The sequence below is a fragment of the Corvus hawaiiensis genome, chromosome 2 (genome assembly GCF_020740725.1).
Source record: "Corvus hawaiiensis isolate bCorHaw1 chromosome 2, bCorHaw1.pri.cur, whole genome shotgun sequence".
In the NCBI taxonomy this organism is placed as follows: Eukaryota; Metazoa; Chordata; class Aves; order Passeriformes; family Corvidae; genus Corvus; species Corvus hawaiiensis.
Genome location: NC_063214.1, coordinates 34,105,912 through 34,131,010, shown reverse-complemented (window position 1 = coordinate 34,131,010; position 25,099 = coordinate 34,105,912). Strand labels below are relative to the sequence as shown.

General features: G+C 43.0%; 1 protein-coding gene across 6 annotated transcripts in view; it reads left to right on the top strand.

Moving 5' to 3' along the window:
• Positions 1 to 25,099, top strand: part of PAK1 (p21 (RAC1) activated kinase 1) — a 75,592-nt gene that overhangs the window by 35,294 nt on the left and 15,199 nt on the right. For 5 of the 6 annotated variants that reach the window (XM_048294353.1, XM_048294354.1, XM_048294351.1 and 2 more), the window contains 9 exons: positions 6,702 to 6,912; positions 11,848 to 11,948; positions 13,430 to 13,577; positions 14,601 to 14,638; positions 16,532 to 16,648; positions 16,992 to 17,166; positions 20,116 to 20,179; positions 21,042 to 21,090; positions 23,398 to 23,510. In XM_048294353.1, the coding sequence (XP_048150310.1) occupies positions 6,723 to 6,912; positions 11,848 to 11,948; positions 13,430 to 13,577; positions 14,601 to 14,638; positions 16,532 to 16,648; positions 16,992 to 17,166; positions 20,116 to 20,179; positions 21,042 to 21,090; positions 23,398 to 23,510 (995 nt within the window). In that variant the 5' untranslated portion in view covers positions 6,702 to 6,722. Of the gene's footprint in view, positions 1 to 374; positions 713 to 935; positions 966 to 6,701; positions 6,913 to 11,847; positions 11,949 to 13,429; positions 13,578 to 14,600; positions 14,639 to 16,531; positions 16,649 to 16,991; positions 17,167 to 20,115; positions 20,180 to 21,041; positions 21,091 to 23,397; positions 23,511 to 25,099 lie in introns of those variants that run through there. The other variant, XM_048294350.1, reaches the window with a different exon arrangement.

Genomic DNA, 25,099 nt, shown 5'->3' with positions numbered 1-25,099 from the left:
ATGAGGAGGCTGCTGCCCAGAGATGGGATCAGCCAGAGCTGCCTCTGCAGTTCTCCAAGCTTGAGTACTGGAGCACAAGTAAGGGCAGTTCATCACGTGTTCCAGGTACTTGGCCATAGCTGGCATTGATTGTGAAATGGTTATTGTTTGGCACTGCCAGTTATTTGTGCAACAGCTGAAGCCAAGTCTAAACACGGCAATTTAAGCTGGCATTGCCTCTCTGTGGCTTTGGATTCAAGCCTAATGTGGTGGAAAGGGCCTGACCTGCCTCAGCGCCTCTGACACCCTCAGTGTGCCTGGGTTACTGTCACAGTGCTCATGCATGGGCCCACACTGTGGAAGCCGGTGAACATTGGGCCTCCATTCTTTCAAACAAAACAGAAAGAAGCTTCCTTAACTTGAATGAAAGGAGAACTCTGTTGCTAGGAATCGACTGGTTATAATTAGTCTGTTCTTCTTTAGAAGTGTATCTGTGCAGTAGGATGGGTTAGCATGGATATCTGCCCAGGGAGAGATTTTGCAGCTCTCCTGCCCGCTGCAGTGATGTCCATGTCCTCCTGCAAAATCTGGGCTAGGGAATCCCACCTGGCAGTTCTTGCCTTTAGCCTAAACTGTTGGGGTTGAATTAAAGGCTTTTTTTAGAAAGGACCATCCAGACTTTTGGCTTTTAAAATTCCAAGCCATGGAATTGTCCAGCTTTTCCTGTTGACTTGTAAGTGGTCAGTGATCCTTTATGTCTGGCACTATGGAAATAATGCTGGCAGTGGAGCAAGACTGCAACTGGTAGTTGGCCATCTGCCATGAGAGTGTCTCCCTTCCCCCTCCTCACACCCACCCATCCATGCTGTAGCAGTGGATGCATTCTCTTCTGCGTGTATACTGATGTTGAGTGATTATTCCTTCATTTAATTTACTGATTTCATCTGCATCTTTAGGTGTTGGCAGCACCTGCAGGGGTCTAACAGGTAAGTTCTAAAAAGACATCAGCAAACACTGCTGTTTTGTAATTATTTATTTGAACTTTATGCCAACCTGTTGTTTAGTTTGTTGGAGTTTTTTTATTGTTTGTTTGTTTTTGTTTTGTTTTTGTTGTAGTTCACATGTAAATGCCGGGTCTGTGCTGGTGCTTTGCTGGTCCTTGGCTTTTTTGGTTTAATTGGCACTCTTGCAAAGAGCTCAGATGTGCAGTAACTGGTTGGGGAGACAGCTCCATGCTGCAGTTTCTAAGGGTTTTTTTTAATCACCTCTAAATTCGGTGACCAGTCTCTCCTCCCTCGGGGTATGTGTGTTGCAGCTGCCTTTTTTGTGACAGCATGTGTTCCAGGTCCCATCTGCTGTCTGGTGGAGGAAGAGGACACCTCTTGCCTCTTTTTCAGGTGGAATGTGTGGGGTGCCTTTCCTTCAGTGCGAGACTGGTGTTTCAGACAGTCCCACGTAAAGTAATGAAAAACGAATAGCTGTCTTTTCATACTGTGTCGAAACCCAGCTGGTAAAGTCTGATGTTGCTTTTTTGGATGGGATTTGCATGGAAGCGTGACACGCAGGGAGGGAATCTGCAGCTTGCAATGTGTTTGAGCAGAGCAGGGCACAGCCTGTCTGTGCTCTTTCTCACCAGGGCAGTGCGAGGGAGAAGGAGATTTCAACTGTGTGTGCACAAGCAATTTCTAGCCATGGGGTGGAAGGATGCAGGGATACTGGTGCAGAGGTAAAACACTTGTTCTGATCAGGATTGACTCAATTAAAGGTTAAGAATCTCTCTCTTTTTTTGTGGGCAAGACACCTTTTCCTCACCCTGTCAACAACAGAATACTAGTGTCTTGGAAAAATGTGATTTCCTTCTGGTAGTAGGCAGAGAGGGAAGAGCAGTTGCTGAGCATCTTCCTCCTCCCTGTCTTGTTTAATATAGTTTATTCATCTGTAAGTTGTAGTGAGTAACTTACAGCTACTCTCTTGCCAGACTGCATGAATTATAGATAGCTCTTTTATGAGTTTTCATGTCGACTCCTGCAATTAGTATGCATTGGACGTAGTTATCTGTATGGCATCTACTGTAGCGTAGGTTTCAGCCTTTCTGACTTTTTAATTGCTTTCTGTTTTAGCAATCAGTCATCTGTCTGTCTTGCTAAGGAATGCAAAGAGAACACAAGCAGCTTGATAGAAACTTAGAGTTCAGCATGGAGCAGCAGGTTTGAAATGATGTACTTAAGTGGAAGAAAAATGACATACATAGAGGGTCTTTGTTCTCTCTTTTTTTTTCTGCTTGTGTGTGTGCTACAGTAGGGTCAGAATGTCCCACCTACCTCTGGGTCCCACTCTGCTAGGTGAATGTCTCAGGAGGCTGTGCCTGTACTACAGTTTATGCCTGTAGTTTAGGCATAAACTGCATGATTCACAAGGCAAGTAGATGTGGCACTTGAGAGTGTGATTTAGTGATTAAGACAGTGGTGCTGGGTTAATGCTCAGACTTGATGATCTTAGAGGTCTTTTTCCTTAATGATTCTGTAACTGTCTTTTGTGTTATATCTTCTTAACAAAGATCAGCAGACCTGTATGGATCTTTGCATGTGTGAATGTACTCTGAGCTCTTGGATGCCACTCTTGGCACCTGTGGGTGCTGTCTTCTGTTCAGTACTTCTGCTTGCTGCATGTTCTGTCTTCTGTCTGTCTCTTTCCTGAACGCAGAAGTGTTTTGTAGGTGTAAAAGGAGAGTTTGCCAGGTTTGCTGTTTGACTCTGTTGAGGCTGGGGCAATGTTATGTAGCTAAAGGGCTGCAAAAGTTGATGGGGAGGGACAGGGGTGCATTGAAGGCAACCATAACTTGACTACAGCAGTCACAGATTGCAGTATGTAATAAAACTTTTCCTGATTACTGTGTGCTGAAACAACTTGAACTTCCAGTGCTCCCAAATGTCTGCAGAAACAATAGTCCTACATCACGGCTATGCCTTCCTAGTGGTGTCTACGGGGTTTGGTTTGAGTGCTGGTGTTTTAATAGATACAATAGTTGAGAATAATTGTGTCTGCAGCTAAAACATATTCCCTCATCTGACTCTGGTTGAAAAGTTCATGTGCTGTTTCATTGCTTCCACTGTTCACTTAATAACACAGTGGAAACCTAAGATGGATTTCTCAAGGCAGAGTCGTGCTGGTGTGAAGAAGGAAATAACTCAGTGCAGTGATGCTTTGCCTTCCTGTTGGAAGGGATTGTGCCAAGCAGAGTGACTCATTTCAGCGGCCTAGCGCTGATGTTCTGCTGGCTGGGGAAGCGATTGCCTGGCGCTCTGAATCTGAGCAGCGCCTACACGAGGGGGTTTGTTTAAAGCCTGCTTACATGTGAATTGGCAGGAGATTATTTTAGGAAGAAGAGAATTTGCCCAGCCAGCTGGGCTGCAGTGAGGGAGATGGCTACCTCTGTAACTACTTGGCATGGCTCTGAGCTCTCAGCTCTGACTGGAGGTATAATTCTGTCAGGACAGGGTTTCATTCACCTACTTTGAAGCCAATGGAAGTTGCAAGTATAATGATGTTGCATTTGACCTCTGTATTGCAGTGGGAGGATTCACTTAAGCAGGTTTTTGGGTTCCCTTTTATATAGTGGCACAAGGCTTTTGGGAACCCTCTAGTGCTGCTATTACAGGGGACAACTTCTGTGGAATCAGCCTCTTAGTTTTGTGGATCAGTGGATTTCTCTCACTCCGCCATCTCCAAACAGCTCATGTAACTCCAAACATAAGACTTTGATGAAGAGAAAGGTCTGGGAGCTTGAGTGATGGAGGGAAAATGAGAGGTGTACTATAGGCTTTGCCTACAGCAAAGTTGCAGTTATCAAATAGGTATGAAACAATATTTTTTGTAAAACTATGTAACTTCTCAGCAGTTACTTGCTCATTCAGGGAATCATGTAAGATAAACAAGAGCTTGTACTGCCAGTTTCTGTCCCTGTGGTAAAACAGTAATTCATGTGTGCACTATCCTTTCTGACTGAGGGATTTTGAAAAACTTTCTTGTATTGAAGAAACTGAGAGCAGATGTCCCTGGGGTTTTGCGCTGGTGGAACTGAGCGGGAGGATGCTTGACATCCAGAGATTTTTCTTAGAGTCTTTGTTTGGGATTTTTTGCTTATGTTTTTTCTTTCCCCCAGCACCAGGCTAGCCTCTGCCTGCAATCTGGGGGTTTTTTTTATTCCTCTTCTCACTTCTTTTTCTCCAGCCCGGAGCCACATACTGCTCTGTTTCAGTCGGATGTTGCATCCATTCCCCAACTTAGTAAACTTTACTCTGTCCCCTTGCCTTTGACAGCAGGTAAGAAGCACCAATTCTCACCTACTGACTTCTCTGCCCAGTGGGAGAGGGACCCAGAAATGAGTCAGTCTCCATCCCAGCCATGCCTGCAGCTCCAGGCAGTCTGGGTGGTGGGGGAATCTTTGGATGCACCTTTATTCAAACCCCCATGGGGGTAAACCAGGGTGTTAGAGCAGCAAATGTGGTGCCACTCCTGGGGAGGTCTGTTTGGCAGGCACAGAGCTGCTGACGTTCCTTTTCCTTCTGCTTCCCTGTTTGCAGTATATTCCTAGCACCTTCCTGGCATTTGCTTTCTCGTAGTTAAATAAGATCAATGCAGAGAATGCATCTCCTATGGGACACTGCTGCTTATGTTGTTTCAAATGGTTTAGTTGTGCCAGTTCAGTTCCAGCCACTGACACTGTGATGTGCAAAGCCCATCAGGAAGGCCTCAGCATTTTCGTGTTTCACAAGGTACATGTGCAGCAGTGGCTGCCGAAATTATCAGTTGGGTTTTAGCTTAGACTTTTTTCCACTGCTTAGGCAGGGAGACTACTCATTTGCACCAACCACTTCATGGCTGGCACTCCAGCTGTCACTTAGTTCTGTTCTGTCTTACACTCAAGAATGGCATGAGGCTGAAGCATGAGTGGTGGGACATGCACAGGGCGCATGCAAGGACACGCCCAGACAAGTGCACAGCTAATTTCCCCCCCACCCCTCCCAAATGCCAAAGCTGTCCCACCATTAAAATCAATCCCCAAATGCTAGCGTGTCATTTAATATTCCATTGCACAGCGGTATTGGAAGGAAAATGGGACTGGGGTCAGTCCTTTTGCAAGATTCCCTCTGTGTGAAGACTTGCCCAAAGCCCTGCAGGGTGTACAACACTGCCAGCCCTCCCATTTAAGGGCAAGTGTGAAGAAACTGGGAATCAATCAAGTGGAGGAGGAGGTGGAGCTGCAGGCCAGCCATGACAGGGAAACCTGCTATTGGCAAAATCTGGCGCATTGCTGCCGAGTGATTTCTGTGGGCAGTGGTTGCCTGCCTCAGTTCCCCACAGCAGCAAGAGCAGTGTGCTCTGGGTCTGAATCTTGCCAGTTACACTGAGGATCAGTAGCTTGGCTGAAGAAGACTTTGGAGGCTGGCTGGGTGCTGTGTGGCCATAGGACTGTGGTATGGTGGTGGGATCTGTCTGGAGTGTGACTCAGTGTCCCACTGAGTCCAGCCTATGGAAAGCGGCTCCCTGGCAGTCAGCAGTGCTCTCAGCTTTGTAACTAGACTTCTCACTTGCAGAGAGCAAACAGCTTCTGACTTTCTGCCACCTTGTAATTCTCCCTGAGCAAAACATCTGCCCTTACTGCCTGTGAAATTGGTAAAGCTGTTGAATTGCTTTTTCCACCCAAACAGAAACCGTTCCCACTTTGGTCTTTATTCAGCAGTTAACTCCCAACTTACTTTTGAAAACATAGTGCAGATGAATTCCAGTTTCCAGAAGGATCTTGCTGCAGCCAGGCTGTGTCCGGAGCAATGCTGATCTCATTTGGGTGGAACAAGTTAGCCGTTGCAGAATAATCTATTACCCTGTTCCCAAGCTTCCGTCTTTAAATCTGCACAGCAGGGATTATTTACTTATGGATTTAAGTGTGTGTTGGGGATCTAGTTTTGTTTGACCCTCCCAACAGAACAAAATGCAATCAACTTCCTGGAGTTGCTTCTGAAGTGTGCTGTTACTGCAGAAAGGCCAGGGCTGGCTTGGCGCAATCGAGGGCTGTGGCACTGCATCTGAGGTGACATGGGTACAGCTCAGGGCTTCCTGGCCACCTCTGCCTCTGAACCTGCTCAGCAGCTTTTTAGCAAAGGAGCCTGAGTGGCTGCATCAAAACTCTTTGGGTACAAACTCCAGTCTCTGTATTGTGCTGTGCTGGAGACTGATGCAAACTTTTTGACGTGTTTTTTAGGAGAACTAGCAGGGATCTGAGAGGTGTTACGAACTCAGCAACTTGTTGGCTCCTCTCAGGCATCCCTACTCTTTTCTACCTTATATTTACCTTCCCACCCTGCATGTCAGCTCCATGGTTTGCTTGAGAAGTGGTTGTATCCTGAAATAGGCTTTTCTCAGTGATCAGCAACTCAAATGCTTGAACATAGTCTTATTAACGGAAAAAAATTCAGAGCTTGAGTAGAATTTGTTGTGCTGGGTTTGTGTTGCTATCCTTATCCCTGGAAGTGTTCAAAAAGCCTGTGGATGTGGCATATGGGTATATGGTTTGTGGTGAACACAGCAGTGCTGGGTTAATGGTTGGACTGAGGTTGCAGGTCTGTCTGCAAATACCTGCTAATGATTTACTTGATAGTGTGTGATTCTAGTCTACAATAAATAAATAGGGCTTCTAATTTGTTTTCTTTTCCAATTCCCAGTAACGGCCTCCCCAGCTGAAGATGTCTAACAATGGAGTTGAAACAGAAGACAAACCACCTGCTCCTCCAATGAGAAATACCAGCACTATGATTGGATCGGGCAGCAAAGATCCTGGGACTTTAAACCATGGCTCAAAACCTCTGCCTCCCAATCCAGAAGAAAAGAAGAGGAAGGATCGATTTTACCGATCTATTTTGCCAGGAGATAAAAGTAAAGTATTTTATCTCTTTTAATAAACCTTCTGTCTGAACGTTGCTCTGCTTGAACATAGTCAAGCCCTTGATGCTTAGTGATGGTTGAGGTTTTAGAAAACCTTGTGTGTTTGTTTCCTGCACATCTGTCTTGGTTTTTTCAGGGTACATAAGGTACAGTCTGTAGATATGTTTTTTCTAATGATTAATCCTATCACATTTAATCCATCTCACTTTATTTTCATAAGATCATAGAATCCTAGGATTATTTGGGTTGGAAGGGACTTTAGGGATCATCTCGTTCCAATTCTCCTGTTAAAGGTAGATATGGATATCTTCCACCAGACCAGGTTGCTCAGAGCCCTATCCAACCTGGCCTTGAACATTTCCAGGGATGGGATATCCACAGCTTCTCTGGGCAACCTGTTCCAGTACCTCAAGACCCTCAGAGTGAGGAATTTCTTCCCAATACCTAATCTAAACCTGAACTCTGTTGTTTTGAATCCATTCCCCCTTGTCTTATTACTCCCTGCCCTTTCCAAAATCCCTCTGCAGGTCTCTTTTAGGCCCCCTTTCTTGCAGATTTTTTAGAATTTATTTTGCTTTTCCCATAAATTATGACAACAGTGTTCATGAAAACTGGGACTAACTCTGGGACTAGCTCTGTTACTTCCCAGCCTGACTTGTCCATAATGGTCTTGAAAATCACAAATTTTTGTGCCAATTACAAGTTGGCCAATAAAGCTGGCACTGGCAACTCCTTTGGTGGAGAGCAGAGGGAGGTCTTTTGCTTGTTTTGTTGTTTTAAACAGCAAATAATTTGAGATATACAAGACTAACATGCAATCTCCTACTAGACCTGTCATATTTTACCTCATGGCCATTTACTCTGTTCTCATGTCTGGGTCAGGCATTGTCTACTTGCTTTTAAGAACAATCTGTCACTGAAAATTCTTGCATATTTCTTGTGAACTGAAGGAATTTTTTCATGTTCAAGGGACTGTAACAGATGGAAAAAGAGATAGGAACTGTGAACTGTACATGAAATTCTAATTTTTAGGATGAGAATATTTTACAAAACCTCTCTCTCATGAATCTTTTGAAGTGATGCAAGAAAAAAATCTCTCCATCCCCTAATATGTGCTGGGTTCTTTTTATATCTGACCTATTTTTTTGGAGTTCCTCTTCATAATATATCAGCTTTTTTTCTGTATTGCAATGGTATCTAAGCACTGGGCAACTAAATCAAGGCTAGATATCTTCAACTCCCTGGACTTCAGGAGGGAGGCTGCCTCCTAATATTTATTAGTGAAAAGACTAACTGAAATGATTGCTTCACTAATTTAAATAAGCAAAGTGGTGGATCATTTTCTACAAAATACTGTAGTATTTATGATGATGATGAAGATGATGATGATTATTATTCTTAGCTGATACTTTTGGCAACTTTGGATTGTTTTACAAACGTGGGTTTTTGAACCTGCAATCCAGAAACCTGTGAACTCAATGTTAAAAGTCTGCTGGATCCTGGTTGGAACTTGCCATTGCGTGTATGAATCCTAAAAAAGCTGCAGGATTTTTGTGTTGGCTTACTTAAGGGAGAGGAGTTTTTAAATCTCTGGGATCAACTGTTTCAGAGATCAAAGAAGTCACCTGAAACTTGTAAAATAATAAAAAAAGTAGAACCTGAAATGCTAGTTTGAATTGGATTATGAAGGAGAACTACGAATGAGGAGAAAAATGAATGTTTTGGGTAAAATCAGCAGACAGACTGCAACTGATCTGAAGATGCCTATGTTTACTGAAGATTGGCCAACATGGCAGATGCTTTGAGACGTGAGAGATTTTTGTTTAGCCAAGCCCAGCAGAGCCTTCTGTTGCCATACACCTGCCCAAACGAGAATGGTTGCTTCTGTCCTCTAATTCCTGTCAAGCAAAAAATTCCTTTAGCACTATCACCTTCACTTCAAATTGGTTGATTTCCATCTTAGAAAACTTCTTTTAGTCTCTTTTAGTCTTTTATGAAGAGAGCTAAAGTCCTAGAGCTTCATGCTGCTTAAACGTAGGGAAATTCTTCAGTGTTCAGACACTTCTCTTTGGTTTGTGCCTGAAATAATTTGGGTGTTATTTGCTTGTTTGGCTGAATTAAAAGAGAAGTTGGTTTCCATTTAGTTAGAGGAAAGTAATTTTGAGCAAATCTGTGCTACCCCTGTGCATGAACAGAGGTGTCGTGTGAGGGACACATGGGGCATAAATCCAGCGCCTCATGCATGTTTTCACACTTGCATTGAGCTATACCCCTTGCCAGGTGGCTCTGGAGGTGTCATGCTCTGCCTGCAAAATTTAAGATGTAATTTGAAGTCCTGATTTCCTCTGTCCCAGCCTAAACCACAAACCCAGTACTTAAAAAACCTGTTGGCTTAATACGGGATGGGTCCTGCCCAAAGGACTCAGAGCAGAGCTTGTGTGACTTGTTGCTTTCAGCAGGACTTGGGAACGTTTTGAGTTTTCCTGGGCTCAGGGGACTCATCAGTGACTAATTGAGGATATCAGTCTTGCTTGAATGGGGCACACTTAGCTCCTGTGAGCTTTGCTGAGCTCAGCTGCAGCTTCGAACAGAGGCAAGGTTTTACCCACAAGGTGACAGTGTGCAGCAACCAGGAGTCCTTCCCATGGTGACTGGGAGAACTTTACTCCATGTTAGCAGTGGTCAAGACCTTTCTCATCTCAGTGTGCTTCAGGATGGCTCACTGCATGGTCAGACATCATGCTTCACAGTAGCAGCTCAAGGTGCCAGAGCATCATAAGGAAAATTTATGGGAGGCTCTTGTAACAGCATTGAAAAGGGGGGTTATGAATGAGGAGGTGGTGAGGTGTTTGTGGGAATGAAGCCTTTGGTGGTGGTAGGCAGGTTGTCTTAAATATATTATATTATTTCTCTTTTTAATTTTTTTTAAAATTAGGATTCTTCAAGTCTTTTAAGCTTATTGCAAGGATAATGCAATCACTTTAAAGGGACATTAAGTGTTTAGCAAGATTGGGAGTGCCTATCTCTTTAGTTCTTTTTCCCTTACCACCTGCTATGACATAAATATCTGCTTACAAAGGCAATTGTGTTATTAATGGTTTAATAATGTTTAGGCTTCTAGATCTGTCAGATCTGCCTCAATGTAGAAATCAAAAAACGCCTAAGACTTCTGGATAACGACTTAAGGCCCTTAAGCTTTTTTAGGAATATGTTCAACTCTGCTGTGGCAGCTGCCCTGGACCATGTGTGGGTGTTAATTGTCCGTGAGGAACTCCTGCACAGCGGTGCTGGTAGAGGTGTCCTCTTCTTCCTCACCTGAGCAATGGGCTTCTAGGCTGAGATGGCACCTCACTCTTTGGCTTGGATAAGTGGACTGATCCTGCAGGCAGGCCTATGGAGTATGGTGCCTCTGATGGCACTCCCTGCACTTCTTTGCCTATTGCTTTCCATCCACTGCTGCTGTGTGCAGCAGGCCTCTGTGCTGCAGATGCTCACCATCTGCTAACCAGCAGCTGCTCCTGTCTCCTCCTCGCTCCCTTCTCAGGGATGGCTCCTCCAGCATGGCTCTTTGCCCCTTGGCAGCTCTGTCGCTCCTCTGCGACTCAGCTTCCCCCATCCCCTTTGTTTGAAAGAGGGATCAAAAACAATCTGTTCCATCTTCGTGTCCCAAATGGAGCATCTGATCCTTTTTCTTTCTCCAAAATTACTCTGTACAACTGTAGCTCTGTAATGATACAGAGAATGGTGCCAGAGCTGGCACTGAAGGAAACGGGATTCAGTACTTTGGGGCCAGCCCTGAGCCACTCTACACAGCCAACTGCAGCAGTGTCTTAAAGAATTGCTACTCTGAGTGTTAGCCTTGCAGGCTTCTGAAATACCTGGGGTTTGGCATCTGTGTTGCCAAAAGTGTGCTGGGGAATGTCAGCCACAAAACAAATTCTGTTTGGCTTTGGATAAAAAAGGGGAGCGGCTGGGAAACGTGAGTGGTTTGCTCACCTTCTCCTGGCTTCACTCATTTTATTGCAAGCAGCAGCAAAGCCAACTAGAATGTGGTTCTTCCTTAAACTAATCTCAATTTTTGAATACAACAAATACTAAAAGGAAGGTGGAGCCCTTAGTACATAATGAATATGGATGAACTGAATCCAATGCATAATGATAATCTTGTTTGACGACTTCAGTTTAAAATTTGCAGGGTGCATCTGCTTTGATGTATTTCCTTCCCTGTTTCTTTATGACTTCTGCGCCTCACCTGCCAGATTCTGCTGTCTTGCTCATGTTTTCAAAGCTGGTTATTAAAACCACCTTTAATTCATTTTGTGAGCAAATAAAAATAGAAGAGCTTTTGCTCGTAAGATTTTGTAGCAGAAGCCCACATTATATTTAGGTTTCTTCATACACTTTTGAGGAAATAGGATGAAGAAAGCAATTTCTAAGCAGTATTTGTAGTTAATTTTGTCCCTAGCTTTGTGTGAGAGGCAGGTGTACATTTAAAAGCACATAATATTTTTTTTTAACTTGCTTAAAACAACAAATAAAAAAATGTGTTCAAAACTGACTGGCTTCCACTTACTGCCACTGTGGAGCTTTTGACTCTGACCTGTGTGAGTGGCTATTTTAGAGTAAATAGATCTCATGCTGTTGAGTCTAGACATACTAGTTGACACTTTACATACTGAAAATATCAGTTTCTTTTATGCTTGTCCTGTATTACAGGTATTTTTGTTGTCCCCTCTCTGTAGCTTCTCTTAAGTGAGGAAACAAAGTTTTTAAACTTGGTGTTTCTCTGCTCCAGATTGAAATCCTATGACTAGCACAAGTGTGTGTGTGGGGTGGTTGTATAGGTGAATTAGAAGCTATTGAGGAGATTTTAATTCTTGATGCATTTATGGACTTTTTAATTGTTGTTGTTTTTGTCTCTTGCAGCCAATAAGAAGAAAGAGAAAGAGCGGCCGGAGATATCCCTCCCTTCAGACTTTGAACACACGATTCACGTGGGGTTTGATGCAGTCACGGGAGAATTCACAGTAAGCAAATCTGGAGGAAAAGGGAACTGTGTGGTTTAGCTTATTGCTAGGAGGAGCCAGGGCCCATTAATCTTTTATGCTGGAAGGGCTATTACCATCATCTAGTTTGATCTCATTTGAAACACATCTGCAGAGGTTACCCACTAATCCATGCTGAAAGACTGTCAAACTTGGCACATCCCAGGAGATCAGGCTGCCAGCAAACTCTTCCTTTCCTGTTTTTTTTTGCTGTTGTGGTCAGCTAAACATGGTATATCTCTCCTCCCTTCCCTTCTCTTCCCCTCTCTTCCTCTTCTAGAGCTGAAATAGGTCTACAGCATAGTCTGTGTCCCCCAACTGGGGATCTGGGAGTTTTCCTGTGGGAGGCCCACAGCTGTCTACAACTACTTAGGACAGAATATGCATGTGCTGCCCTAAGGCTAAATGTCAGATGCTTTTATGTGTTGTGGGTTTTTTCATTTATTGACATGCAAAATACTGTAAAGACAGAGTTGTATTTCGTCATCATCATATTTTTATTCTTATTTTGGTTATGAGAGAGTATTTCCTAGCAGCAGAAGTTGTTTGTGAGCAAGGTGTTTCTACCTGTCTGTAATATGGTGCTTTTTCAGGGGCTTTATTCCCCTACCCTGAATCACGTGTACAGCTGTGTTTTGCATGGCAGCCTCTAGAATTGCCCAGGTTACCCCACGTGTGCCAGTGCTGATGCCTTAGGGCTTCAAGGCATCAGTGGGGCATTACCTGAGGGGTGTATCCAGCCATCCTGTTGAACCAGGAGGATTATAATGTCATTGCTAATGGATCCCAATCTCTGCCTCTTTGTCTGTACAAACTGTTATCCCTGCTGGTGAGGAAAGGCACAAGTCTGGCTGTTCTCCAGGTGTGTTTATTTTCTGGCTTAAATGATGTCCCTATACCGAAATTCAGAGCTTGAGATGTGAAGTTAACACCTCTGCTTTCCCAGCTCTGGTTACAATGGGCACCACACTGCTGTTACCAAAGAACTCTAGTGCTACCAGAAGACCCAAATGAGTGTTGCATGTGCATTGTGCTGGAGGCTATGCACTGTATGTTACTTCTATAGTCTTTCCAGGGTGTATATATAAGTATGTGTATACCTGTGCATAAAGGATTTTGTGTTTTGTTTGTTTTGGTTTTTTTGCCTGAGACTTTTCCTGAACTGCAGCAATTGAGTCTTCTCCTTTCTGGTTTTTGAATTTTGGTCTGCAAAGGACATGTGAGTCACCCAAGAGCAGAGTGACATTTACATGCCCAAGTGTGATTTGTAACACAGGCAGTGGCTAGGGAGGCACACATTCACCACCTCTTTTTCTTTCCTCTCCTCTCCTGTCCTCTTTTCTCCCTATTTCCCTCACAGTACTGTGTAACTCCAAAAGCTGGGGCAGAATTGTGACAGTGGGCTTATGTTTTGTGGACCACGTTAGGCCAACTGTGTGTTAACAAGGTGCCTCTTCCCACAGGGAATGCCAGAGCAATGGGCACGTCTGCTGCAGACTTCCAACATCACCAAGTCAGAACAGAAGAAGAACCCCCAGGCAGTGCTGGACGTGTTGGAGTTTTACAACTCCAAGAAGATCTCCAACAGCCAGAAGTACATGAGTTTCACAGGTACATGGTGATGGTCTCATGTGGCTGCGTTGTCCAACTCTCCATTAGTCTCTCCATTCTGTTAATCCTGATGCCCAGCATAGCTGCAAAAAGAGGAGGTCAGTCAACTGGCTAAGCCTCCCAAACACGTATTTTTTCTGATGCTCACAGACATCATCTGGAAAACAGATCCCAGACTGCTGGGGCTGGGCTCCCAGTGATGAAAATCCCTGGAGAAAACAGGCAGCTAAATTTTGCACCAGTTTCAGTTTGCAGGGTGGGTGTGGATGTTGCTTTTTGTGTCTTTGGGGTGAGAGTCTCTCTGCTCCCGTGTGCCATGACTGAGGAATATGGCTCAGCTGCCTGGGTGCCTGAAAATTCCTGGCTGGATTCCTCTAAAAGTCAAAACTCTCAAGGTTTTGTGCCTCTTTCTATGGATTATCTGCCCTCTGAAGGACATCTGCAATTACTACTCCTCCCTTTCAACTGCAACTCTAAATTTTTGCAATTTCTAAATATTAACCCCTACTTTGGTTCTTTTAAGGGGATAGAACCATGTCACCAGATCTGGTACTAATTAGGAAGGCTCTGAGCAGGGATAAAAGTGCAAATCTTCCCCACTAGTGCCTGGATAGACCCCACCAGTTGACTTGTGGGGTTCTCTGTGCTCTTGCAGGAAGTTTAGGCATCTGAGACTGAACATCATGCAGGAGGGAGCCAGCTGTAGTGCCTCTGCTGCTGACTTAGTCCATTGATAATATTTTGTGTATGTGGATGGAGGACCATATTCATTCAGGTTTTGCTCTGGGCAATTCCACCCTCCTGCAGCAGGGATTCGTGACCCCTGCATTTGTCTGCATTTATTTACCCTCTGTTCCTATATCTGCCAGGGTATGGCTGGTTCTGGGAAGCTGGAGTTAGAAAGCTAAGTTTGGGAGCAGCCTTTTTGCCTGCCTTTTCTAAAGACAGCTTGTCCCTTGCTCCTCTCCCCACTGCTGCTGCATTTATAACTCATTTATAATGGCATTGTTACCTGTCTTTCAGATAAATCAGCAGAGGATTACAATTCATCGAATACATTGGTAAGCCTTACACTCACATTCTGTCTCGAGTTTGGGGATTAGAAAAACTTGCAAAAAACCAGTTAATTACATGTAAACTTGTAGTTTGCTTAGTGTTTTAGAATCTGAACTATATATATGTGTGTAGTGAATATATCTTTATAAAAACAGGCATGCTCCTTTCACTTTTTTTTTTCAACTGATGGGGAGTAAAGTGGACAGAAGTAGGATCTTTAGTGAATGCAAATTAGTGAATTAATTAATAGAAATAGCTCTGTTTTCATAGAAGTTGGTCTTCTCCTATACCTAGAATTTGATAACCACTCTGCTGTCAGGTTTTATGTCTCTATAAACATCTGTGATATAATAAAGTTTATTTACTAACCACTAAGTCTGATTTACCAAAGCTAATGTTGATTAACCAGACTAATCTCTAGCAGAACAGGAAATAAAAGGTTCTCCTCCTCTCTGCTTGACCTTTACTCAGTCCTTACCAGGGCAGGCACCACTCCTATTTGCTTTGTTAGGAGATGTGATAAATTTTTGTGTGTGCCTGTGAGATGGAAGAAACAAAACTTTCAGTTGAAGATGGTTCATAAAACCCCACAATTCCCTTATCTCTTGTTTTCTCATGGCCATGTCATTACATAGAATTGGCTTGTTCTTCTCCCTTCCAAAGGCAGCTTATTCAGATCTGATCATTTAGGACTCTCTGTAAAAAGAAAAGGAAAATGTTTCTGCCGTTGTTCATTATTGCATGTCATTGTATGTCAGTCCTCAGAAGTTTCAATATCTGAGGTTGGATTTTTAAGTAAATCCTGTTAAAGCAGTAGTTACCAGTCTACTGAGATAGCCTGAGGGAGGGCATTGGATAACCTTTAATTTTGGGGATATTCAGGAAACTCCCAGTGCATAGTTTTTCCTTGTTGCTTTTAACAGGCCAGGCTTTTGTGTCATGTCAAGTGCATTTTGACAATTATAGGATGATGATGACTTCAAGTATTTTAGGCTGAGTGAAATACTGTGTTGCTTTCCCCCTCTTTCTGAGGACTTTAATACTTTTCCCCCTGCCACTCTTAGGGAGGTGATGATGCACAAACAGAACTGGTCTAGTGGGTTGAGGACCTCACCAAGTTTATTCTGAAACGTTTATAGTGTAAAGAATGTAATGAACTTCAAATCCAGTTTTAAATGTATAAGTTTAAAAGTTACTTTCATTCCTAATCACAGTATTGCAGAAAATTCCAGATAATTTTTTATCCACCTTTACAACTGTTTTTTAAAAAAATAAATCATTCCTATTTTTCCATTAAATTTTATGTTAGGAAGTGATTTTAAAAGAGATTTGAAAAGATTTTGCCAGATTCTGCTTCCAAAATCTCACATTAATTAATTCTCGATCATAGTACCAGAGGCAACATTAACTTGACCTCCTAACTTTTGGAGAAAACATTAAGAGTTTGATGCAAATTCTAGCATTTAAAGTCTGAAATTTTCATACTGAATGGTCAGGGTTTGAAGCACGCAAAAAACCCTAAGAGACAGTATAAATAGGGAGAGATATTTTCAAACTTGAGTGTCCTGAAACTTGCTGGGCAGCTGTGTGGGTGTTGGGGAAGCAGTGAGAGAGCCCAGGTCTTCTGGGAAGGGGATTGCTGTCAGTCAGGCAGATGAGGAGCTCTGTCTGAACAGCTGTGTCAGGCAGTGCTGGACTGCACACCCATTTCCCATGAAGACTCAGAAACCTTGGGCCTTGAATTTTTCAGACACTGTAACTCTCCAGCCTGTTCTGATTATTGCTTTTCTGCACTTGCTTCAGTGCAATCTCTGTTAGGAGCTTAATCCAGTGTTTGTGATTTTGTTTACAACATGCGATTGGGTTTTGATTTTTGCTATTTGTGCAACTCTATGCAGAATGTGAAGGCTGTCTCTGAGACCCCTGCAGTACCCTCAGTGTCTGAAGATGAGGATGATGAAGATGATGCAGCTCCACCCCCTGTGATAGCTCCGCGACCTGAACACACCAAATCTGTGAGCAGAAATTCTTTGTTCAGCCCTCACTGCTGCAACCACAGTCAGGCCTTGACTGTGACTTTGTCCCTCTGCATGGCATGCTGAGCCCTTCTAGGGAGCAGGAGGGATGCAATGGGAGCCATTCCTTCTGGCAGAGCACCTTTGTATTGTCACCTGCCTAGTTGGGGGGGGGGGCACGATTAATGATTAATCACTAATCCTTGATTAGTGATGTTAGTTGCTAACAAAGTAGCTGTAGAAATGCATCCCTGGCAACAACCAGAACAATAGCAATAATAAGAAGATGAATAGAAGTGTTTAAATCTTCACCTGACTTGTGTGTTTTTCTCAACAAAATTAGATATACACCCGCTCTGTGATAGACCCTCTTCCTCCTCCTACCAGAGATGTGGCCACCTCTCCTATTTCTTCTCCCTCGGAAAACAGCACAACAGCACCCGACATGCTGGTCAGGAACACAGAGAAGCAAAAGAAAAAGCCAAAAATGTCAGATGAAGAGATACTGGAAAAATTAAGTATGTCCTTGTTCTTTAACAAAGTCAAATTCCAGGTCCTGCTGTGTTGGTTTCTCAGAATGTCAATAAGCTGAAATGTTTTCCTGTTTTGAGATCCCTTACTGAAGACATGGGCACACAGTCACAACATAACACTGGGGGCAGATGTAAGGGGTGAGCTTGAACATAAACTGAGCACCTGTGATACTTGCTGAAGTCCCCAGGGAGTTACAGATCCTCAGGCTCTGCAAAACAAGCCCTGAACAAATAACATCTATTTAACAATGAAGTCTGAGATTGTTCCACGTCTTATTCTGTAGCTCTGAAGCACAAATTATTATATTGCAATGTTAGACACAAGGTGTCTGAAAGATGGAGAGAAAATTAATGCATCCCCAAGTTTGCTTTCCACAGTATCGTGGTGTAAAGTGACTTGGTTATCTTTAAGTGCTTTAACATTTTGTGGGTAGCCAAATTGGTGAGTTTTTAATGAGAAAAATTCATCAAGTCTCTCAGTTGTGTCCTTGTGTCTTTAACAGTTCCTACCTTTCAGTGCAAGTGCCCCTCTGCTGCTTGGTGGTTTTTGCCACAAAGCTGCTGTGGCATATCCAACCGCTGAACCAGCTCTTTCATGCAATTGATTGCTATCCTCAGCCTGGGCCAGGTTTTATTAGAGTAGAGCATTTGTAATTCTTTGAACTACTAATCCTGTATTAATTACATCCATTCCTTGCTTGTCAGTTGACTTAAATTGTGTTAGCATCTCTATGGTAAGGCTGACCTCCTTGGCTTGAGTAGGTATTTGTTAGTGTTTTAGGAATAAGAGTCTAGTAGCTACATGAAGACTTAATCTGAGGATATAACTTTAAAAAAACTTTAAAATATTAAAAAATGGTACCTGATTTCTCTAAATAAAGCCTAAGTTGTCTTGATGGCTTATGAACTGGAACTGCTTGCTATTGGAATACTCACACCTGTTGTTTCAAAACATCGACTTCACTCACTCAGTTAGCAGGATCTTTGTACCATTAAGGATTCAAGACATTTTGTGACCAGGTAGGAACTGTGGCAGGAAAAAAGGTGCTATTCTAATACAAATACACCCACTTCAGTCACAAAGAGAAGTGCAATTGCTACTTTTAGGAGTGCTGGGAAGCAGATGTATGTTCTGATACCTTGCTTGCTCCAGGTGTCAACTTCTATATGTGGGCTAGTCAGAAAAATGTTATGAAGTTTTAATCTTTAGTCTTAATCTCAGTAAAAATGTCTTTCCACTGAGGGCAATGGAGCTGTACTTGTGCAGACAAGCAGCCTTTTGACATTTTAGTTTGACACGTAAATAAAATGATTAAAACTGTAAAACAAAAATATATTTACACATATTAAAGATGCGCTAAATGTGTGCAAAGGTTAAAAGGAAGCTGCTCAATCTCTACCTCTCAGCATAAACACAGCATTGGTACAAACATTAATGAATCCTCACCCGACTCTTTGGAAGGTAGGAAACCTCCCCCTATTTTAGAGTTAAGAGCATTAAACAGGGCAAAACTGGCAAATGCCTCTTGTCACCACAGCATTCTGTCCAGTCCTTGCCTTGGGGAAACATTTGCAGTCTGATCTTGTAGCCTGTGTTAGGCTTTGAGGGAAAATTTATGAATATTTGTCCAGAAATACCAGTCCTCAGGGCAGACAGCATCGCTTCTGTAATTGTAGAGTGGGTTTTATAAAGCCAGATTTCTCTTCCTGCCCTCCTCTCCAAACATGGGCCATATTCCCTACTTCTACCTCTGTCTGTCCTAAACCCTCTGGGTCTGGCTTCTCTCCAATGGTGTCTGAAAATAGCCTGCTCTTGCTCTGCTTGCTACTGGTTTCCTTGGCTTAATGACCATGAGCAGTTTCTTTGCCAATATACATCTGTTAAGGCTCAGCCCCAGACCCTGTGAAAGCAGCACCGTATGTTGGCAGCCTCAGTGACTTGCAAACACCAACTCGGATGCAGCTCTGCATCCCTTGAACCTGTGAGCCACCTTGGTGCTGTTAGAGAGGGGACTGGCTACCAGCTGAGCTCTAGAAATTGCTGGATCTGGTTTCTTTGCCCTAAAAAGGGGTAATTCCTGCCTGCCATAGAGGAGTTATCAATATCAGTTAAAGTCTGCAGCCACATGCTGTGGAACACCAGGCAAAGTGCTTTTCCCTTTGAGGGATGCAGTGATGGACTTTCTGTTGGCTGAACAGCCGTGTTTTGGGAGAACAAACTGAGATGGTCTCAGGTTGCTTTCCAAACCCAGAGGGATGCTGGCAACTGCTGCTAAACCTGTGCTGGCTGTCAGGTTCCTAGAAAAGCCGCTGAGCATTGCCCAAGACAGGGTAGGGGAGGTTTGGCTCTGAAGGGTCTCTCCACCTTCTCTCCTGAGTCTTGCAGCCCAGTCACTGGGTCAGTAAATGGCTGTGGTTGTGCTGGTACAAAAATATCATAAATACTTTTTTTCTGCTACAAGCTGTCATGGTGTAAGGAAATCTTTGGCTAGTTTTGTAAAAGACTGTTGGCTCCAAGATGATTGAGAGCCCAGCCTCCAATTTCAGAGATTGCTGTGCGGGCACATCTTAGATCATCCAGGGTGCTGAAGCTGGGAGTGACTTTAAGTAGCAGGTTTCCAACAAGTAATTGTTTTTCCATGTGTTAGGCCTGTGTATCCCCATCCTGCACCTAGTAATGACTGCTAGTGAAGGTTAAATGTTCTTAATGTCTGTGTCCCATCATTTCTGAAGGGAAGGTCCTGATAGAAGGGAATGCTGCAGCTGGTATGTGTGTAAATAACTGAGGGCTTCCTTGGTGTCCATGTGCCTCTAGATTTGACGAGTGGTTCATCAGAGCCTGCTGTGGCCACTGGAGCTGTTCTTGCAGCTAGTTCTTGTAGCTGTATGAAAAAAGGACTTGAAGAAAATCCTCTTGTTTTTTGTTTTTTGTAGGAAGTATCGTGAGTGTGGGTGATCCAAAAAAGAAGTACACGAATTTTGAGAAGATTGGACAGGGGTTAGTATATGCTTCTTCTCTGTCCTAGACCTTTCATTTCCTTATGTTAAGAAGAATCCACTGAAACCAGGCTAAGTAAGCTTGCTGGAAAAGCTGTTTGGGATACTTTGGAAAGTTTCTTTTGTTTGGTTGTTTATTTGTTTTCTTCTTTTTTTGTTTTTGGTTGTTTTGCTGGGTTCCACATCCCCTCCAGCTGTTCTCCTGTTCCTGGCAAAGTCACAGGGACCGGGTTTTTGTGCAATTGTGTTGTAGTATAAAAAATTATGCCATTAGATGATCAGGTTTATAAATACAGCTACAAGCAGGGAAAGAACTGCAAGACCATCTTCATATTACAGGTTTGCTTCTGAATCAGCTCTTCTCAAGGTATGTGCTGTGGCCCTCTAAGCAGGGGGACAGTAGAGGTTGTAGGAGAGACTGCACTGAGGCAAAACACAGACCTGCAGTTGGCTCCATGTGCTCAAACTCCTCTTTTCCTCACTACAAATGCCACATTTGTTTACTTTAGCTGATCCTGTTGCTCTGTTACCATATTGGGCATTCTGCAAGCCAGGGTACTGCAGTCATGCCACTTGAAATGGGATAAACTCACAGTCCTACAATTTGCTGGTTTAGCAGCAAGGGTTTGGATGACCACAGTGTCCCTTATTAGGAGTTTTTTTGCCCATAAGTTCTCTGGCTTCTGCTCCAACAACAGCCTTGTCTCAGAAATATTTCAGCTGATGTTTACCATTGAAATTATTGCATGTAAAGGAATGGGACTGAGAGCACTTCAGAGAGACAAATGGGAAGGGGCATGTGTTAAGCTCTCGCTTTTACTTTGAGACACTAAGAATTTTTTTTTTTTCTCTGTTTTGTTTAGAGCCTCAGGTACAGTTTACACAGCAATAGATGTAGCTACAGGACAGGAGGTAAGTGCTGCCAGAGTACCACAGCAGTGGATTTTGGATTGTATCCTAAAAGTTCAAGTTGATGCTCCAAAATACTGTCTTTCAGGGATTCATGGCATCTTATTTTTAATGAGGTCTTTATTTACTTACTAATGAGACATGGTTGAATGGTCTGAGGAGAGAACTGGAAAAAATTACTTCCCAAGTTTTGATTCCTGAATAACTTCATATTTATAAAGATTCTTTCTGTGATTGCAAAAGCTAGAAGCAAATGTTTGGATCTGGGCAGTTCCTCAGTAAAAGTTTCTCTCTTCTTCCCCAAGATTTCTTCATGTGTCCATACAAGCTCTTTTATTTGCCTTCTGCTCCTTTTCTTCCTACACTTGTACTACTTAACTTGCATGGAAATAGTTCCTCTCCCACCCTTTGCCCACTTACTTTCTGCCCTTGAATTTGGAGACAAGGAATGCCCGTCTATTCTTTTTTCTCTCAAATACTGAGAAGTGCCATGCTTATTGCCTGCATAATAAACTAGTAGCGATGGATATACAGCATCTGTGGAAACCTTTATTTCTAGATGGAGGATTTTAAAAAAGATTAAAGTGCATGTGTTATTCTGAATTTATTTATGGAAGTCTGCCACAATGCATGTCTACTTTGCATTGTACAATGTAAGGAGTTATTCACCAGTAAATTTCATAATTGTGCTTGTTGCTGAAATTCCTTCACCCCCCTTTTTAGTTCCTGAAGAAGTAATACAGTTTAATTGCAGCCTTTAAGGAAGAGTTCTTATATTTATTTTGAGGCAATGAGAAATTTTATAGGAGGAGGAAGTCCTTTGATGGTTTTCTGCTTTCTTCCTGGACCACTTGGGTGACTCCCATGTGAGAATTTGAGCTCTTGTATTACAACAGACTTTTAAATCATTCCTGTTACACTAGTGTGACCAGGCCCTGGATTTTAAAATCTGCATTTGGGATCGCTGTAACTTTGTCATGCTGTTGTTTGTTCCTCTTTGTGAAGTGCACTGAACTCAGGAGCTCTGTGCAGGGAAACACTGGGAACTTCTTTATCTGCATAAAATGTCTTCCCTCTCTTCTTCATCTTTCATTCTTCTCTCTGGTCTTGTATAAAGAGCAGCATGGGGGTTTTGTTTTTGAGTTCTTTAAGTACTGTTTGGCAGCCTTGTGAGTACTGTGGAAAACCAGCATGTCTGTCTGCTCTTGCCTTCTCATGTGTTGGGATTTTTCTATAGTCTTCCCTGCTATTCTTTTGAAATGCTGATTGTATCCATCTATATTGGTACTCTGTGGCTTGTTTCTTTTAATCCTTGTTTTTGTGAGTTACTGTAGTTGCTGGTTCTGATCCATTCACCCAGGCCTTCTTCTCTGCACAGCAGTTTTGTAAAGGTGTAGTTTCATCTCATTCCCTTTGCCTAAATATTGTACCAAAAGCAGTTGAGTTGTGACATCTATGAGTTATTTTTGCCTCCAGCTCTGCTGAGTAGGTTTACTGATTTGGAGGTTCCTCAGAGGGCCAGGTGCTCTCACAAAGTACTGGTAGTGTGGAAACTTGAATACAAGAGTTAAAAACATGCTGTAACCTTCCTGCTCTTTGCATATATGCATGCAGAGCTGGTATCCTAAAACAGGAAGAAAGCTACTAAACCAAAGGGCTGCAGCTGACAGATCCATCCCTGTTGCACTTTAGGCATGACTGGCCATAAAACTGGCTCAAATTCATTTATTTTCAGCCTTTTATCTAAACACTGGTGCTTCTCTCCCCCAGGTCTTGTTGTGACAAAAGAAATAGAGTTACTACCTTGAAGTACTAAGCATGGTTGTGTTATTTACCCACCCTCCTTTAGATTTCTAGAAGCAGAAATTTGCATGGGAGGAGGAAAAAAACCACCAAAAAATTTTCAGAAACATTCAATTAAATATAAAATTAGTAAGAATCCTTTCAGAAATAAAAACTTTTTGGCATATCAGTCCATGCCAGAGTAAGGGGACCTCTTCCTTATTACCAAGAAGCTGTAGATGGAGACGGCTATCCAACTGTGACATGAAGATCCAGTATGAAAATGGCAATTCCCCTTGTTCTTTTTGTCATTAAGCATTATCCAGCATGTGTGGAAATGGACTGGCTGCAGGAACTTGTAGAGTTATGGAATGGTAGTAGGATTCAGTAGCTAATGATGAAAAAGTGACCTCATGATGAAAAGGTTTTTATCCTCCCTCATGTGAATGTGGGACTAAATGGACTGGTACTGGCAAGTTTCTGGGGGACTCCTGCAATAATGCTTTGCTTGATCTCTTTTCATTGCAGGTTGCAATCAAACAGATGAATTTGCAGCAGCAGCCCAAAAAAGAACTGATTATTAATGAAATCCTTGTGATGAGGGAAAACAAAAACTCCAACATCGTCAACTACTTGGACAGGTATGTCAGTATTTGAAGGGCTCACAAAGGGACACTGGAAAACACTTCCATGTCGGTGTCTTAATGGTTCCTGGCTCAGTTTAATGCAAGTGTGGGACAACCTTGCATTGCTTAATGCATGTGGCATTGTGGGAGTGTGGGTGGCCTGGCAGTCTCTCTCCAGAACGAGGAGAAACAGGTATCTGAACCAGTGTTAGTGGGATGTCTAGGCTCTCCTTAGAGAGGCTGGCAACAAAGGTCCTGTCAGGACTCCATTTCTCGTCTCTCTCCTTTGCCAAATTTGACACAACAAATTTCCTGCTTGTTTCCTTCCTGTTACTAAAGGAGAAATAGAAACACTTTGAAATGTATTATTCTATTTGCCTTCCTCTTCTTTTCTTTTCCACTGAGCAATGGTGGTGTTCTGCTGCCAGAGGAGCAGACTCCTTCCAGGGTTAGATGTAGTCTTGTCCCTGTGACTGTCCACTGAGGTTTTAAAAAAGAGGGAGAGTGACTTTTAAGGCAGATAGTGATAGAACAAGAGGGAACAGTTTTCAGACAAAAGAGGGTAGATTTAGGTTATGTGTAATGAAGAAATTCTTTACTGTGAGGGTGTTGAGGCACTGGCACAGGCTGCCCTGGAAATGTTCAATGCCATGTTGGGTGGGACTCTGAGCAGCCTCGTGTACAGGAAGGTGTCCCTGCCCATGGCAGGGGTTTGGAACTAGATGGTCTTTAAGGTCCCTTTGAACCCAAAGCATTCTATAATTCTATGATGCTGAAAGCCCAACTGGCAAAAGCATTGCATGGTGGCTTGGATTCACCATCAACATCACACTGCTGCATTGTGTCAAGCCTGCGTCCTTTACCTGTTAAAAATAGAGCTAGTTCCACTTGAGCTGCAGCAAGATTTTCTGTCGGCTGCACTCAATGTCTGAATGTAGCAGTTCTGATGAACCACAGGTTTGCTTTATTGTAGGGTAAAGACTGCTTGGATAGGGTGAGCTGCAGGCTTTAGTCTTGGCAGCTTGGGTTTTTTGGAAGATAGCATGAAGGGATGTGACCTAGAATCTCTTTTGGAAATTTGAGAGGGGATTTGCACACTTTTTATGCTTGGCATGTATGTCAAAATCTAATCAGCTATTTCTTTAATAGGTTTAGTTAGCAGGCTTTCAATGTCTTAGCTAAAAAAGGAGGCACTTACAAACTGCAACAGTTGTGTTGCTGAATTTTTGTGGTGCTGTGTCCCATGCATAGCTGTAAAGAACTACTTTGTTGAGGGGACAGAAAGTCTGCTCCTGAAATTTTTGTGCAAGAGGTGTGTGTGCAGGAAACTGATTCTGGGCACACGCCCTGTTCTTAGAGAGAGCAGAAGAATGTTACTGGTGTAAAATGAAACAAGTGCTTAAGAACTCCATCTGGCCTGGAACTGTTATTTTCTCCTGGCTGATTAGAGGCTTTGTTTTGACAAAACTATTTGAGAGAGAGGCTCTTCCCATTAGAGAGCATCACTGTGTACATGCACTTACCTCATCTAGCCCGTGCATCCCAGCTGCAGGATAGCTCCACATCCTGCTGTCTTATTCAAACTTTCAGCAACAAAAGCTGCT